Consider the following 18815-nt stretch of genomic DNA (forward strand, 5'->3'; position numbering starts at 1 on the left):
ACAGACATCTAGCATTTACATCCCCCACCTCCTGATCTAACATAAGACCAATATAAAATACATAAAATATACTCTCATTCATTTCCATAGGGACAGATACAATCAATCATTGACACACTGAATATACAACAGTCAGATGCATGACACCATCACCAATGTTCCCTCTAACTTTCTCCGTCACTGAGCAGATTCCAGGTCTGCTGAGCGCAAACTTTAATGTTGTGAAAATTCTGGTCAACTTCCAGGGTGTGTTTACTGTGAACACAGAGGCTGTACCCCCTTTAAGTTACAGTTAACAGTGGACAAGTAGGCTACTGTGGCTATTTGATCATAATGTAGATCTACCAGAGTGACCTACTATCAAAAACAATGGATAAAATACATCCCATAACATTTTAACATGGAAACAGCTGTTCTAGCATTCAGCCTACAGTAGCAGCCAATGTGTGGTGTTCAACGTAGACCTACATTCCATGAGACTTTTGAAAGAAACATACAGGGCTTGACATTAACCTGTTAATGCACTTATCCAACTGGGATAACAACTCACTAACTAGCAAAGGAGATGAACAAAATGTCCAGCAAGCAGGCCAACAGCCCGAGACCCCCCAAAAAATAGGAACACAAGGCTTTATCATGGGTTTTTACAGAAATGTTTGGCGATCCACTAGGAATGCCATGGAGATCAACCAGTTGATCGCGATCAACCGATTGGTGACCAGCTGCTCTAGAAAATGTAGTGAATTTCAATCTCGTGCTTCTCGCTATTGGCTGACTTATATGCAGTTTAGGGGCAACATTGTGTCACACCCTGATCTGTTTCACCTGTCTTTGTGATTATCTCCTCCCCCTTCCAGGTGCAGCCCATCTTCCCCATTATCCCCTGTGTATTAATGCCTGTGTTTTATGTTTGTCTGAAGCCAGTTTGTACTGTTTGTTCAAGTCAACCAGTGGTTTGTGTCTGCGCCTGCTTTTTCCCAGTCTCTGTTTTCTTGTCCTCCCGGTTTTGACCCTTGCCTGTCCTGACTGCCTGACCACTCTGCCTGTCCTGATTCTGACCCCGCCTGCCTGACCACTCTGCCTGTCCTGATTCTGACCCCGCCTGTCTGACCACTCTGCCTGTCCTGATTCTGACCCCGCCTGCCTGACCACTCTGCCTGTCCTCACTCTGAGCCCGCCTGCCTGACCACTCTGCCTGTCCTGACTCTGAGCCCGCCTGCCTGACCACTCTGCCTGTCCTGACTCTGAGCCTGCCTGCCTGACCACTCTGCCTGTCCTGACTCTGAGCCTGCCTGTCTGACCACTCTGCCTGTCCTGACTCTGAGCCCGCCTGTCTGACCACTCTGCCTGTCCTGACTCTGAGCCTGCCTGTCTGACCACTCTGCCTGTCCTGACTCTGAGCCCGCCTGCCTGACCACTCTGCCTGTCCTGACTCTGAGCCTGCCTGACCACTCTGCCTGTCCTGACTCTGAGCCTGCCTGACCACTCTGCCTGTCCTGACTCTGAGCCCGCCTGCCTGACCACTCTGCCTGTCCTGACTCTGAGCCCGCCTGCCTGACCACTCTGCCTGTCCTGACTCTGAGCCTGCCTGACCACTCTGCCTGTCCTGACTCTGAGCCCGCCTGCCTGACCACTCTGCCTGTCCTGACTCTGAGCCCACCTGCCTGACCACTCTGCCTGTCCTGACTCTGAGCCCGCCTGCCTGACCACTCTGCCTGTCCTGACTCTGAGCCCGCCTGCCTGACCACTCTGCCTGTCCTGACTCTGAGCCCGCCTGCCTGACCACTCTGCCTGTCCTCACTCTGAGCCCGCCTGCCTGACCACTCTGCCTGTCCTGACTCTGAGCCCGCCTGCCTGACCACTCTGCCTGTCCTGACTCTGAGCCTGCCTGACCACTCTGCCTGTCCTGACTCTGAGCCCGCCTGCCTGACCACTCTGCCTGTCCTGACTCTGAGGCTGCCTGACCACTCTGCCTGTCCTGACTCTGAGCCCGCCTGCCTGACCACTGCCTGTCCTGACTCTGAGCCTGCTTGCCTGACCACTCTGCCTGAGCCTGCTTGCTGATCTGTACCTCAGCCCTCCTCTGGATAACCGATCTCTGCCTACCCTGAGCATACCTGCCGTCCTGTACCTTTGCCTTCTTACTCTGGACTATCGACCCCTGCCTGCCTTGACCTGTCTTTGCCTGCCAATGTTGTCTGCATTTGGGTCTTACCTTTGTTCTAATAACACTGACCATCACACCTTAACTGACATTAGTGCCTGTCCCCAGATGGACAGTTACGCTACAGTAAAGTACATTTAGAGGTGATCTTTGAGACACATTTTTACTGTCTGCTTCCAGTTGCATGTTCTTTTACTAGCCCTGAAAATGGTAACATATCTTACAATATCAAAACATATCTCAGTAACTGTCACAAGTGTATAGCACAGCATCCTACCTGTGCTCCAGAATAGGCTCATCAATATCACTGCAGGTATCATATCTGTCTCTAACTGGGGCTCCACTGAGCGAAACAAGTCTACTGTCATGAAGAGAGGACTGAAGAGTGAGAAATACTGCTGGGCTATATGACTTCTAACTCATTACTTCCTTACTTCAATTATGTGGCAAACTTAAGCAAATCAGACCAGTTAAACCCACCCACCTACAGGAAACATTGACATTAGAAAAACTCCACAGGAAACTGCTGACAGAGCAGCAGTTACACATAGTGTGTCCTGTAATATCTTACCTAATTGTCAGTGCTTGACTTGGGAAAGTCACCTCTAACTTTCTGTGGTGTAGAAGCTAGAGGTCTGTTACCCAAGTCAACTCAACAGGTGTGGTAGTAATTTACAAATTAGACGCTGTTTTTTTACTTAGAGAATTGTCTTAAATGCTATTGTTTTTTTCACTGATACAAACTTGTCTTGTGTAACTTAGTGATAAGCCTGGGCGTACAGCCAAGAGCTGTTTGGGTGTGACCGCAGTGTGTGACACATCCTGATTTTCACAATGTGCAGGAACTCCGCTGTGTGGAAACATGCAGAATGGATCAGAGAATAGTGTGAGCTGTGGTAACGCTAGACGGCTGAGCCCTGGTGCTGTCAACGTCAGCTATCTTCATCTGCACAGACAAGTTAGTCACCTTTTACACACTATGTTCCTCACCCTCTCTCTCCCTCCTCCCCTGTCTCCTTCTACCAACCCAGTCTGTCAATAATCTATATCTCTCTCACCCTCTCTCTCCCTCCTCCCCTGTCTCCTTCTACCAACCCAGTCTGTCAATAATCTATATCTCTCACCCTCTCTCTCCCTCCTCCCCTGTCTCCTTCTACCAACCCAGTCTGTCAATAATCTCTATCTCTCTCACCCCTCTCTCTCCCCCATCTGTCTCCCCCATTCACTCATCCTCACCTTATCTCCCCCTCTCCACTCCTCTGTGTGTGAAGTGGGGTTGGTGTCAGGTTTCCCTTTTCAATTGAGAGTCTCCCAATCCTTGGTGTCGGAGAGAAAAGTGTTTAAAGATGAAAAGAGGACTGAACAGGTAACTTGATATGCTGACTCCTTGTATTGAGTCCCCCTATTCAGCACCAAGAGTCTCTCTCTCTCTGTCTCTCTCTCTCTCTCTCTCTCTCTCTCTCTCTCTCTCTCTCTCTCTCTCTCTCTCTCTCTCTCTGTCTCTCTCTTTCTCTCTCTCTCTCTCTCTCTCTCTCTCTCTCTCTCTCTCTCTCTCTCTCTCTCTCTCTCTGTCTCTCTCTTTCTCCTCTAATTTTCTTTTGAAGTGATGTTTCTTTGTCTTGCTGTGACAAGGTACTCACCACATCCTGGTTCTGTCATCACAACACGCCACATTCACAGAGTTGAACCTATTTCCTGTACATCTCTCTGACACACACACACATTTTCTCTACATACTCTCTCACACACACATTCTCTCTCTACACACACTTTCTCCATCTCACTCTCTCTACGTACACACTTCCTGTCTGCTAAATAACAGTGTCAGGCATATCATCTATCATGGTGGGCTACTGTCCCATCTGTGGGAAACCCGTCTACTTTGGTGAGTGCAGTGTGTGTGTGTGTGTGTGTGTGTTTGCAGTGTAACACCGTTGGTCAGAGATGCCATAGAATTATGGAATAGTTGCTAGATTGTTAGGACAGGTTTTTGAGAGGCATCGTTCGCTCGCAAATCTTTTCTAAACTCAATCGTTATACCTTTCCTATTGTGTGTGTGTGTGTGTGTGTGTGTCTCCATGCTCTGAACAGTCTGTCATGACTCACACACAGACAACAGGAAGTGTCTTCTCTGAGGAAGCAGACTGTTCTCTAACACACCGGATACTCTCCAATACTCTAACCTGGTGTCCTTTCCTTTCTAACCAGCCTTCTTTTCATCCTGGGATAAGTTCCAACACCCTAAACTGGTCTCTTTTCCTTCACTGGCTGGGTTCCTATAGTCTAACCTGGTGTCCTTTCCTTTCTAACCAGCCTTCTTTTCATCCTGGGATAAGTTCCAACACCCTAAACTGGTCTCTTTTCCTTCACTGGCTGGGTTCCTATAGTCTAACCTGGTGTCCTTTCCTTAAGAGGCTGGGTTCCAATAGTCTAACCTGGCTTCCTTCCCTTTAGAGGCTGGGTTCCTATAGTCTAACCTGGTTTAGTGGCCTTTTTGGGTACTTCAGAGTATCATGAGTCTGTAATTATCTCTGGCCCTCTGTGTGTCCTTATCACATGAGTCTGTAATTATCTCTGGCCCTCTGTGTGGTCTTATCACATGAGTCTGTAATTATCTCTGGTCCTCTGTGTGTCCTTATCACATGAGTCTGTAATTATCTCTGGCCCTCTGTGTGTCCTTATCACATGAGTCTGTAATTATCTCTGGTCCTCTGTGTGGTCTTATCACATGAGTCAGTAATTATCTCTGGTCCTCTGTGTGGCCTTATCACATGAGTCTGTAATTATCTCTGGTCCTCTGTGTGTCCTTATCACATGAGTCTGTAATTATCTCTGGCCCTCTGTGTGTCCTTATCACATGAGTCTGTAATTATCTCTGGCCCTCTGTGTGGTCTTATCACATGAGTCTGTAATTATCTCTGGCCCTCTGTGTGTCCTTATCACATGAGTCTGTAATTATCTCTGGCCCTCTGTGTGTCCTTATCACATGAGTCTGTAATTATCTCTGGCCCTCTGTGTGGCCTTATCACATGAGTCTGTAATTATCTCTGGTCCTCTGTGTGTCCTTATCACATGAGTCTGTAATTATCTCTGGTCCTCTGTGTGTCCTTATCACATGAGTCTGTAATTATCTCTGGTCCTCTGTGTGGTCTTATCACATGAGTCTGTAATTATCTCTGGCTGTCTGTGTGGTCTTATCACATGAGTCTGTAATTATCTCTGGTCCTCTGTGTGGCCTTATCACATGAGTCTGTAATTATCTCTGGCCCTCTGTGTGGCCTTATCACATGAGTCTGTAATTATCTCTGGCCCTCTGTGTGTCCTTATCACATGAGTCTGTAATTATCTCTGGCCCTCTGTGTAGTCTTATCACATGAGTCTGTAATTATCTCTGGTCCTCTGTGTGTCCTTATCACATGAGTCTGTAATTATCTCTGGCCCTCTGTGTGGTCTTATCACATGAGTCTGTAATTATCTCTGGCCCTCTGTGTGGTCTTATCACATGAGTCTGTAATTATCTCTGGCCCTCTGTGTGTCCTTATCACATGAGTCTGTAACGGCAGTCTATTTCGTCCTCCTCATCGGACGAGTAGAAGCGAGAAGGATCGGAGGACCAATGTGCAGAGTGGTAAGTTTCCATGGTAACTTAATGTACACGAAAACAATACACGATACAAAACAACAAACGAACATACCGTAACAGTCCCGTGTGGCGAAACACTGACACAGGAACAAACACCCACAAAACACACGTGAAACCCCAGCAGCCTAAGTATGATTCTCAATCAGGGACAACGATTGACAGCTGCCTCTGATTGAGAATCATACCAGGCCGAACCCAAAATCCCAACATAGAAAACACACATAGACAACCCACCCCAACTCACGCCCTGACCATACTAAAATACATACAAAACAAGGGAAATAAGGTCAGGAACGTGACAGAGTCTGTAATTATCATGTCAAATAGACAATAATTAAATAAGATTGTTTAAAAATATATATAATATAAAGCTGTAAATCCTTAACCTTAATATAAACCATGAACTCAGTAAATATCATTGGTGTTTAATATGAGGGTTTCAGCATGAAATATTCTTAATGTTTTTTTAAACACTTGTATTTATTTTACTGTCAAAATGTCTTTGTTGTAAATGTGTTGGAGCCAAACTGATGTCAGTTGTTAAATAAGTCAATAGAGTTCATCAAAATAATGCTGTTGTTGATTAGATGCTTTTTCATTAATTAGTCTGTTGGACAATATGGACACAGACACCATTTAGAGGAATACATTTTTTAAAAGTTATTCACGTATAAATTCCCAAAGTTACTTTGGTAAATTACCGGTAGCTTAGCAACTCTCTAGTCACAGTGCAGATCTCTCTCTGAATGGCAGACAACATTTGACCTCTTGCCCCTGCTGTCCTCTAACTCCATTGGTCCATGACCTGCAATCTCTACTGCACTCCACACTGCCCTTTCCCACCTGGACAAAAGGAACACCTACAGTGGGGAGAACAAGTATTTGATACACTGCTGATTTTGCAGGTTTTCCTACTTACAAAGCATGTAGAGGTCTGTAATTTTTATCATAGGTACACTTCAACTGTGAGAGACGGAATCTAAAACAAAAATCCAGAAAATCACATTGTATGATTTTTAAGTAATTAATTTGCATTTTATTGCATGACATAAGTATTTGATATATCAGAAAAGCAGAACTTAATATTTGGTACAGAAACCTTTGTTTGCAATTACAGAGATCATAGGTGTCCTGTAGTTCTTGACCAGGTTTGCACACACTGCAGCAGGGATTTAGGCCCACTCCTCCATACAGACCTTCTCCAGATCCTTCAGGTTTCGGGGCTGTCGCTGGGCAATACGGACTTTCAGCTCCCTCCAAAGATTTTCTATTGGGTTCAGGTCTGGAGACTGGCTAGGCCACTCCAGGACCTTGAGATGCTTCTTACGGAGCCACTCCTTAGTTGCCCTGGCTGTGTGTTTCGGGTCGTTGTCATGCTGGAAGACCCAGCCACGACCCATCTTCAATGCTCTTACTGAGGGAAGGAGGTTGTTGGCCAAGATCTCGCAATACATGGCCCCATCCATCCTCCCCTCAATACGGTGCAGTCGTCTTGTCCCCTTTGCAGAAAAGCATCCCCAAAGAATGATGTTTCCACCTCCATGCTTCACGGTTGGGATGGTGTTCTTGGGGTTGTACTCATCCTTCTTCCTCCAAACACGGCGAGTGGAGTTTAGACCAAAAAGCTCTATTTTTGTCTCATCAGACCACATGACCTTCTCCCATTCCCCCTCTGGATCATCCAGATGGTCATTGGCAAACTTCAGACGGGCCTGGACATGCGCTGGCTTGAGCAGGGGGACCTTGCGTGCGCTGCAGGATTTTAATCCATGACGGCGTAGTGTGTTACTAATGGTTTTCTTTGAGACTGTGGTCCCAGCTCTCTTCAGGTCATTGACCAGGTCCTGCCGTGTAGTTCTGGGCTGATCCCTCACCTTCCTCATGATCATTGATGCCCCACGAGGTGTGATCTTGCGTGGAGCCCCAGACCGAGGGTGATTGACCGTCATCTTTAACTTCTTCCATTTTCTAATAATTGCGCCAACAGTTGTTGCCTTCTCACCAAGCTGCTTGCCTATTGTTCTGTAGCCCATCCTAGCCTTGTGCAGGTCTACAATTTTATCCCTGATGTCCTTACACAGCTCTCTGGTCTTGGCCATTGTGGAGAGGTTGGAGTCTGTTTGATTGAGTGTGTGGACAGGTGTCTTTTATACAGGTAATGAGTTCAAACAAGTGCAGTTAATACAGGTAATGAGTGGAGAACAGGAGGGCTTCTTAAAGAAAAACTAACAGGTCTGTGAGAGCCGGAATTCTTACTGGTTGGTAGGTGATCAAATACTTATGTCATGCAATAAAATGCAAATTAATTACTTAAAAATCATACAATGTGATTTTCTGGATTTTTGTTTTAGATTCCGTCTCTCACAGTTGAAGTGTACCTATGATAAAAATTACAGACCTCTACATGCTTTGTAAGTAGGAAAACCTGCAAAATCGGCAGTGTATCAAATACTTGTTCTCCCCACTGTATGTGAGAATGCTATTCATTGACTACAGCTCAGCGTTCAACACCGTAGTGCCCTCAAAGCTCATCACTAAGCTAAGGACCCTGGGACTAAACACCTCCCTCTGCAACTGGATCCTGGAGGTTCTGACGGGCCGCCCCCAGGTGGTGAGGGTAGGTAACAACACATCCGCCATGCTGATCCTCAAAACGGGGGCCCCTCAGGGGATCGTGCTCAGACCCCTCCTGTACTCCCTGATCACTCTTGACTGTCGTGCCAGGAACGACTCCAACACCATCATCAAGTTTGCCGATGACACAACAGTGGTAGACCTGATCACCGTCAACGATGAGACAGCCTATAGGGAGGAGGTCAGAGACCTGGCCGTGTGGTGCCAGGACAACAACCTCTCCCTCAACGTGATAAAAACAAAGGAGATGACTGTGGACTACAGGAAAAGGAGGACCGAGAACGCCCCCATTCTCATCGACGGGGCTGTAGTGGAGCAGGTTGAGAGCTTCAAGTTCCTTGGTGTCCACGTCACCAACAAACTAACATGGTCCAAGCACACCAAGACAGTCGTGAAGAGGGCATGACAAAGCCTATTCCCCCTCAGGAGACTGAAAAGATTTGGCATGGGTCCTTAGATCCTCAAAAGCTTCTACAGCTGCACCATCGAGAGCATCCTGACGGGTTGCATCATTGCCTGGTATGGCAACTGCTCAGCCTCCGACTTCAAGACACTACAGAGGGTTGTGCGTACGGCCCAGTACATCACCGGTGCCAAGCTTCCTGCCATTCAGGACCTCTATACCAGGCGGTGTCAGAGGAAGGCCCTACAAATTGTAAAAGACACCAGTCACCCTAGTCATAGACTGTTCTCTCTTCTACCGCACGGCAAGTGGTACCGGATCACCAAATCTAGGACCAAAAGGCTCCTTATCAAACATCTAATCAAATGACCACCAGACCCCTCTTTTACACTGCTGCTATTCTCTGTTTACTATCTATACATAGTCACTTTAACTCTCCCTACATATTACCTCCATTACCTGGATTAACCGGTGCCCCCTCACATTGACTCTGCAACGGAACCCCAATATAGCCTCGCTATTGTTATTTTACTGCTGCTGTTTAATTATTTATTACTGAAAAAATATATATCTTTACTGAACACATTTTTTATTAAGAGTTCTTAAAGCAATGTTGGTTAAGAGCTTGTAAGTAAGAATTTCACTATAAGGTCCACACCTGTTGTATTCAGCATTTCACTGTGAGGTCTACACCTGTTGTATTCAGCATTTCACTGTGAGGTCCACACCTCTTGTATTCAGCATTTCACTGTAAGGTCGACACCTGTTGTATTCAGCATTTCACTGTGAGGTCTACTACACCTGTTGTATTCAGCATTTCACTGTGAGGTCCACACCTGTTGTATTCAGCATTTCACTGTGAGGTCCACACCTGTTGTATTCAGCATTTCACTGTAAGGTCTACACCTGTTGTATTCAGCATTTCACCTGTAAGGTCCACACCTGTTGTATTCAGCATTTCACTGTGAGGTCCACACCTGTTGTATTCAGCATTTCACTGTTGTATTCGGCGCATGTGACAAATACAATTTGAGTATCCTCTAACTAGATTGGTCCATGACAGACATTTGACCTCTAACCCTTGGTATCCTCTCTCCCCATTGGTCCAGGTGAGAAGAAGAGGTCATTGGGGCGGGACTACCACCCTCTGTGTCTGAAGTGTCAACAGTGTCAGAGACAGTTGACCCCAGGACAACATGCTGAGGTATGGAGAGAGAGGGAGGGAGGGAGGGAGGGAGGGAAGAGGAGGAGGGAGAGAAGGGGGAGGGAGGAACGGGAGCTGAGGGGAGTATAGCGGAGGGGGGAGGGGGGAGAGGGGAGAGATGGAAGGGAAGGGGGAGAGAGAGTGAGTCAGGGAGAGAAGGGGAGGGGAGAGAGGGAAGGGAAGGGGGAGAGAGAGTGAGTCAGGGAGAGGAGGGGAGAGAGGGAAGGGAAGGGGGAGAGAGAGTGAGTCAGGGAGAGAAGGGGAGGGGAGAGAGGGAAGGGAAGGGGGAGTGACGGGGGAGAGAAAGATAGTATCAACAGTGTCAGAGACAGCTGACCCCAGGACAACATGCTGAGGTACGAAGACAGGGAGGGGGAGGGTGGGGAAGGAGTGAGGGAGGGAGGTGGGGTGCAGAAGGAAGGTCTGTCTGTCTGTCTGTCTGTCTGTCATGAACTAAGATGTTTTCTGTGCTTTGTGTTTCAGCATGATGAGAAACCCTACTGCACTAACTGTTACATGTAGATGTTGGGTACCAGAGGTAGATACTGCTTGGTGATGAGTAACCCTACTGCACTAACTGTTACATGTAGATGTATGGTACCAGAGGTAGATACTGCTTGGTGATGAGTAACCCTACTACACTAACTGTTACATGTAGATGTATGGTACCAGAGGTAGATACTGCTTGGTGATGAGTAACCCTACTACACTAACTGTTACATGTAGATGTTGGGTACCAGAGGTAGATACTGCTTGGTGATGAGTAACCCTACTACACTAACTGTTACATGTAGATGTTGGGTACCAGAGGTAGATACTGCTTGGTGATGAGAAACCCTACTACACTAACTGTTACATGTAGATGTATGGTACCAGAGGTAGATACTGCTTGGTGATGAGTAACCCTACTACACTAACTGTTACATGTAGATGTTTGGTACCAGAGGTAGATACTGCTTGGTGATGAGTAACCCTACTACACTAACTGTTACATGTAGATGTTGGGTACCAGAGGTAGATACTGCTTGGTGATGAGTAACCCTACTACACTAACTGTTACATGTAGATGTTGGGTACCAGAGGTAGATACTGCTTGGTGATGAGTAACCCTACTACACTAACTGTTACATGTAGATGTTGGGTACCAGAGGTAGATACTGCTTGGTGATGAGTAACCCTACTACACTAACTGTTACATGTAGATGTTGGGTACCAGAGGTAGATACTGCTTGGTGATGAGTAACCCTACTACACTAACTGTTACATGTAGATGTTTGGTACCAGAGGTAGATACTGCTTGGTGATGAGAAACCCTACTACACTGTTACATGTAGATGTTTGGTACCAGAGGTAGATACTGCTTGGTGATGAGTAACCCTTCTACACTAACTGTTACATGTAGATGTTTGGTACCAGAGGTAGATACTGCTTGGTGATGAGTAACCCTACTACACTAACTGTTACATGTAGATGTGTGGTACCAGAGGTAGATACTGCTTGGTGATGAGTAACCCTACTACACTAACTGTTACATGTAGATGTTTGGTACCAGAGGTAGATACTGCTTGGTGATGAGAAACCCTACTACACTAACTGTTACATGTAGATGTGTGGTACCAGAGGTAGATACTGCTTGGTGATGAGAAACCCTACTACACTAACTGTTACATGTAGATGTTGGGTACCAGAGGTAGATACTGCTTGGTGATGAGTAACCCTACTACACTAACTGTTACATGTAGATGTGTGGTACCAGAGGTAGATACTGCTTGGTGATGAGTAACCCTACTACACTAACTGTTACATGTAGATGTGTGGTACCAGAGGTAGATACTGCTTGGTGATGAGTAACCCTACTACACTAACTGTTACATGTAGATGTTGGGTACCAGAGGTAGATACTGCTTGGTGATGAGTAACCCTACTACACTAACTGTTACATGTAGATGTGTGGTACCAGAGGTAGATACTGCTTGGTGATGAGTAACCCTACTACACTAACTGTTACATGTAGATGTTTGGTACCAGAGGTAGATACTGCTTGGTGATGAGAAACCCTACTACACTAACTGTTACATGTAGATGTTGGGTACCAGAGGTAGATACTGCTTGGTGATGAGTAACCCTACTACACTAACTGTTACATGTAGATGTATGGTACCAGAGGTAGATACTGCTTGGTGATGAGAAACCCTACTACACTAACTGTTACATGTAGATGTTGGTACCAGAGGTAGATACTGCTTGGTGATGAGTAACCCTACTACACTAACTGTTACATGTAGATGTTTGGTACCAGGGGTAGATACTGCTTGGTGATGAGAAACCCTACTACACTGTTACATGTAGATGTTAGGTACCAGAGGTAGATACTGCTTGGTGATGAGTAACCCTACTACACTAACTGTTACATGTAGATGTTGGGTACCAGAGGTAGATACTGCTTGGTGATGAGAAACCCTACTACACTAACTGTTACATGTAGATGTTTGGTACCAGAGGTAGATACTGCTTGGTGATGAGAAACCCTACTACACTAACTGTTACATGTAGATGTTGGGTACCAGAGGTAGATACTGCTTGGTGATGAGTAACCCTACTACACTAACTGTTACATGTAGATGTTTGGTACCAGAGGTAGATACTGCTTGGTGATGAGTAACCCTACTACACTGCTACATGTAGATGTTGGGTACCAGAGGTAGATACTGCTTGGTGATGAGTAACCCTACTACACTGCTACATGTAGATGTTGGGTACCAGAGGTAGATACTGCTTGGTGATGAGTAACCCTACTACACTGCTACATGTAGATGTTGGGTACCAGAGGTAGATACTGCTTGGTGATGAGTAACCCTACTACACTAACTGTTACATGTAGATGTTAGGTACCAGAGGTAGATACTGCTTGGTGATGAGTAACCCTACTACACTAACTGTTACATGTAGATGTTTGGTACCAGAGGTAGATACTGCTTGGTGATGAGAAACCCTACTACACTAACTGTTACATGTAGATGTTTGGTACCAGAGGTAGATACTGCTTGGTGATGAGTAACCCTACTACACTAACTGTTACATGTAGATGTTTGGTACCAGAGGTAGATACTGCTTGGTGATGAGAAACCCTACTACACTAACTGTTACATGTAGATGTTTGGTACCAGAGGTAGATACTGCTTGGTGATGAGAAACCCTACTACACTGTTACATGTAGATGTGTGGTACCAGAGGTAGATACTGCTTGGTGATGAGAAACCCTACTACACGAACTGTTACATGTAGATGTGTGGTACCAGAGGTAGATACTGCTTGGTGATGAGAAACCCTACTACACTAACTGTTACATGTAGATGTGTGGTACCAGAGGTAGATACTGCTTGGTGATGAGTAACCCTACTACACTAACTGTTACATGTAGATGTTTGGTACCAGAGGTAGATACTGCTTGGTGATGAGTAACCCTACTACACTAACTGTTACATGTAGATGTGTGGTACCAGAGGTAGATACTGCTTGGTGATGAGAAACCCTACTACACGAACTGTTACATGTAGATGTGTGGTACCAGAGGTAGATACTGCTTGGTGATGAGTAACCCTACTACACTAACTGTTACATGTAGATGTTTGGTACCAGAGGTAGATACTGCTTGGTGATGAGTAACCCTACTACACTAACTGTTACATGTAGATGTTGGGTACCAGAGGTAGATACTGCTTGGTGATGAGACACCCTACTACACTAACTGTTACATGTAGATGTTTGGTACCAGAGGTAGATACTGCTTGGTGATGAGTAACCCTACTACACTAACTGTTACATGTAGATGTTTGGTACCAGAGGTAGATACTGCTTGGTGATGAGTAACCCTACTACACTAACTGTTACATGTAGATGTTGGGTACCAGAGGTAGATACTGCTTGGTGATGAGAAACCCTACTACACTAACTGTTACATGTAGATGTTGGGTACCAGAGGTAGATACTGCTTGGTGATGAGTAACCCTACTACACTAACTGTTACATGTAGATGTTGGGTACCAGAGGTAGATACTGCTTGGTGATGAGACACCCTACTACACTAACTGTTACATGTAGATGTTTGGTACCAGAGGTAGATACTGCTTGGTGATGAGTAACCCTACTACACTAACTGTTACATGTAGATGTTTGGTACCAGAGGTAGATACTGCTTGGTGATGAGAAACCCTACTACACTAACTGTTACATGTAGATGTTGGGTACCAGAGGTAGATACTGCTTGGTGATGAGTAACCCTACTACACTAACTGTTACATGTAGATGTTTGGTACCAGAGGTAGATACTGCTTGGTGATGAGTAACCCTACTACACTAACTGTTACATGTAGATGTTGGGTACCAGAGGTAGATACTGCTTGGTGATGAGAAACTCTACTACACTAACTGTTACATGTAGATGTTGGTACCAGAGGTAGATACTGCTTGGTGATGAGATACCCTACTACACTAACTGTTACATGTAGATGTTTGGTACCAGAGGTAGATACTGCTTGGTGATGAGTAACCCTACTACACTAACTGTTACATGTAGATGTATGGTACCAGAGGTAGATACTGCTTGGTGATGAGTAACCCTACTACACTAACTGTTACATGTAGATGTATGGTACCAGAGGTAGATACTGCTTGGTGATGAGTAACCCTACTACACTAACTGTTACATGTAGATGTTGGGTACCAGAGGTAGATACTGCTTGGTGATGAGAAACCCTACTACACTAACTGTTACATGTAGATGTTGGGTACCAGAGGTAGATACTGCTTGGTGATGAGTAACCCTACTACACTAACTGTTACATGTAGATGTTGGGTACCAGAGGTAGATACTGCTTGGTGATGAGACACCCTACTACACTAACTGTTACATGTAGATGTTTGGTACCAGAGGTAGATACTGCTTGGTGATGAGTAACCCTACTACACTAACTGTTACATGTAGATGTTTGGTACCAGAGGTAGATACTGCTTGGTGATGAGAAACCCTACTACACTAACTGTTACATGTAGATGTTGGGTACCAGAGGTAGATACTGCTTGGTGATGAGTAACCCTACTACACTAACTGTTACATGTAGATGTTTGGTACCAGAGGTAGATACTGCTTGGTGATGAGTAACCCTACTACACTAACTGTTACATGTAGATGTTGGGTACCAGAGGTAGATACTGCTTGGTGATGAGAAACCCTACTACACTAACTGTTACATGTAGATGTTGGTACCAGAGGTAGATACTGCTTGGTGATGAGTAACCCTACTACACTAACTGTTACATGTAGATGTTGGGTACCAGAGGTAGATACTGCTTGGTGATGAGTAACCCTACTACACTAACTGTTACATGTAGATGTTGGGTACCAGAGGTAGATACTGCTTGGTGATGAGTAACCCTACTACACTGTTACATGTAGACGTTTGGTACCAGAGGTAGATACTGCTTGGTGATGAGTAACCCTACTACACTAACTGTTACATGTAGATGTATGGTACCAGAGGTAGATACTGCTTGGTGATGAGTAACCCTACTACACTAACTGTTACATGTAGATGTTTGGTACCAGAGGTAGATACTGCTTGGTGATGAGATACCCTACTACACTAACTGTTACATGTAGATGTTTGGTACCAGAGGTAGATACTGCTTGGTGATGAGATACCCTACTACACTGTTACATGTAGATGTTGGGTACCAGAGGTAGATACTGCTTGGTGATGAGAAACCCTACTACACTAACTGTTACATGTAGATGTTTGGTACCAGAGGTAGATACTGCTTGGTGATGAGTAACCCTACTACACTAACTGTTACATGTAGATGTGTGGTACCAGAGGTAGATACTGCTTGGTGATGAGAAACCCTACTACACTAACTGTTACATGTAGATGTTGGGTACCAGAGGTAGATACTGCTTGGTGATGAGTAACCCTACTACACTAACTGTTACATGTAGATGTTGGGTACCAGAGGTAGATACTGCTTGGTGATGAGTAACCCTACTACACTAACTGTTACATGTAGATGTTTGGTACCAGAGGTAGATACTGCTTGGTGATGAGTAACCCTACTACACTAACTGTTACATGTAGATGTTTGGTACCAGAGGTAGATACTGCTTGGTGATGAGTAACCCTACTACACTAACTGTTACATGTAGATGTGTGGTACCAGAGGTAGATACTGCTTGGTGATGAGTAACCCTACTACACTGTTACATGTAGATGTATGGTACCAGAGGTAGATACTGCTTGGTGATGAGAAACCCTACTACACTGTTACATGTAGATGTCTGGTACCAGAGGTAGATACTGCTTGGTGATGAGAAACCCTACTACACTAACTGTTACATGTAGATGTGTGGTACCAGAGGTAGATACTGCTTGGTGATGAGTAACCCTACTACACTGTTACATGTAGATGTGTGGTACCAGAGGTAGATACTGCTTGGTGATGAGTAACCCTACTACACTAACTGTTACATGTAGATGTTTGGTACCAGAGGTAGATACTGCTTGGTGATGAGTAACCCTACTACACTGTTACATGTAGATGTATGGTACCAGAGGTAGATACTGCTTGGTGATGAGTAACCCTACTACACTAACTGTTACATGTAGATGTTTGGTACCAGAGGTAGATACTGCTTGGTGATGAGTAACCCTACTACACTAACTGTTACATGTAGATGTATGGTACCAGAGGTAGATACTGCTTGGTGATGAGTAACCCTACTACACTAACTGTTACATGTAGATGTTTGGTACCAGAGGTAGATACTGCTTGGTGATGAGAAACCCTACTACACTAACTGTTACATGTAGATGTTTGGTACCAGAGGTAGATACTGCTTGGTGATGAGTAACCCTACTACACTGTTACATGTAGATGTGTGGTACCAGAGGTAGATACTGCTTGGTGATGAGAAACCCTACTACACTAACTGTTACATGTAGATGTTGGTACCAGAGGTAGATACTGCTTGGTGATGAGTAACCCTACTACACTAACTGTTACATGTAGATGTTTGGTACCAGAGGTAGATACTGCTTGGTGATGAGAAACCCTACTACACTAACTGTTACATGTAGACGTTTGGTACCAGAGGTAGATACTGCTTGGTGATGAGAAACCCTACTACACTAACTGTTACATGTAGACGTTTGGTACCAGAGGTAGATACTGCTTGGTGATGAGTAACCCTACTACACTAACTGTTACATGTAGATGTTTGGTACCAGAGGTAGATACTGCTTGGTGATGAGAAACCCTACTACACTGTTACATGTAGATGTTTGGTACCAGAGGTAGATACTGCTTGGTGATGAGAAACCCTACTACACTAACTGTTACATGTAGATGTTGGTACCAGAGGTAGATACTGCTTGGTGATGAGTAACCCTACTACACTAACTGTTACATGTAGATGTTAGGTACCAGAGGTAGATACTGCTTGGTGATGAGAAACCCTACTACACTAACTGTTACATGTAGATGTTGGTACCAGAGGTAGATACTGCTTGGTGATGAGAAACCCTACTACACTAACTGTTACATGTAGATGTTGGTACCAGAGGTAGATACTGCTTGGTGATGAGTAACCCTACTACACTAACTGTTACATGTAGATGTTTGGTACCAGAGGTAGATACTGCTTGGTGATGAGAAACCCTACTACACTACTTCTACTACTACTACACTACCTCTACACTACTTTGGCCAGAGACTTGGTCAAAAGTAGTACACTAAATTGGGAATAGTGTGTGTCTTAGGATGGTATGTACAGCAAATATCTCATACATCTATATCTCTCTTTCTCTCTCTCTTCTCTCCTCTCTCTCTCAGCTGGTAACAGGAGACTGATGTCAAACTGTCACAGCTCAGCCTCCTCTTCCTAGGAACCAGTCTAACTAACCAAAAACCAACCAAAATACAACCTAATGAGAACTAACAGGCTATCAACAAGCTTCTACAGTCGTCTGGTTGAAGTGTGTTAAATACAGAGTCCCTTTAGGCACCAACACACATCCTACACTACACATGTACTGGAGTACACAGACACACATCCTACACTACACATGTACTGGAGTACACAGACACACATCCTACACTACACATGTACTGGAGTACACAGACACACATCCTACACTACACATGTACTGGAGTACACAGACACACATCCTACACTACACATGTACTGGAGTACACAGACACACATCCTACACTACACATGTACTGGAGTACACAGACACACATCCTACACTACACATGTACTGGAGTACACAGACACACATCCTACACTACACATGTACTGGAGTACACAGACACACATCCTACACTACACATGTACTGGAGTACACAGACACACATCCTACACTACACATGTACTGGAGTACACAGACACACATCCTACACTACACATGTACTGGAGTACACAGACACACATCCTACACTACACATGTACTGGAGTACACAGACACACATCCTACACTACACATGTACTGGAGTACACAGACACACATCCTACACTACACATGTACTGGAGTACACAGACACACATCCTACACTACACATGTACTGGAGTACACAGCCTCACATCCTACACTACACATGTACTGGAGTACACAGCCACACATCCTACACTACACATGTACTGGAGTACACAGCCACACATCCTACACTACACATGTACTGGAGTACACAGACACACATCCTACACTACACATGT

The 18815-nt window shown here is 45.0% G+C and overlaps 1 protein-coding gene across 1 annotated transcript; it reads left to right on the top strand.

Annotated features, from left to right (window-relative positions):
* Positions 1-3853: 3853 nt before the first annotated feature.
* Positions 3854-18013, top strand: LOC139577734 (cysteine-rich protein 1-like). Its single transcript, XM_071404927.1, has 4 exons — positions 3854-4049; positions 9954-10048; positions 10532-10586; positions 17933-18013. The coding sequence occupies exons 1-3, from the start codon at positions 4007-4009 to the stop codon at positions 10568-10570; spliced, it is 177 nt and encodes a 58-aa protein (XP_071261028.1). The 5' UTR covers positions 3854-4006; the 3' UTR covers positions 10571-10586; positions 17933-18013.
* Positions 18014-18815: the final 802 nt, after the last annotated feature.

The sequence above is a fragment of the Salvelinus alpinus genome, chromosome 6 (assembly GCF_045679555.1).
Source record: "Salvelinus alpinus chromosome 6, SLU_Salpinus.1, whole genome shotgun sequence".
Lineage (NCBI taxonomy): Eukaryota > Metazoa > Chordata > Actinopteri > Salmoniformes > Salmonidae > Salvelinus > Salvelinus alpinus.

Coding starts and splice junctions, on each gene's coding strand:
- LOC139577734 (XM_071404927.1), top strand. CDS start 4,007: ATGGTGGGCTACTGTCCCATCTGTGGGAAACCCGTCTACTTTG. Junction 4,050..9,953: donor TGGGAAACCCGTCTACTTTG/GTGAGTGCAGTG, acceptor CCATTGGTCCAG/GTGAGAAGAAGAGGTCATTG. Junction 10,049..10,531: donor CCCCAGGACAACATGCTGAG/GTATGGAGAGAG, acceptor TTTGTGTTTCAG/CATGATGAGAAACCCTACTG.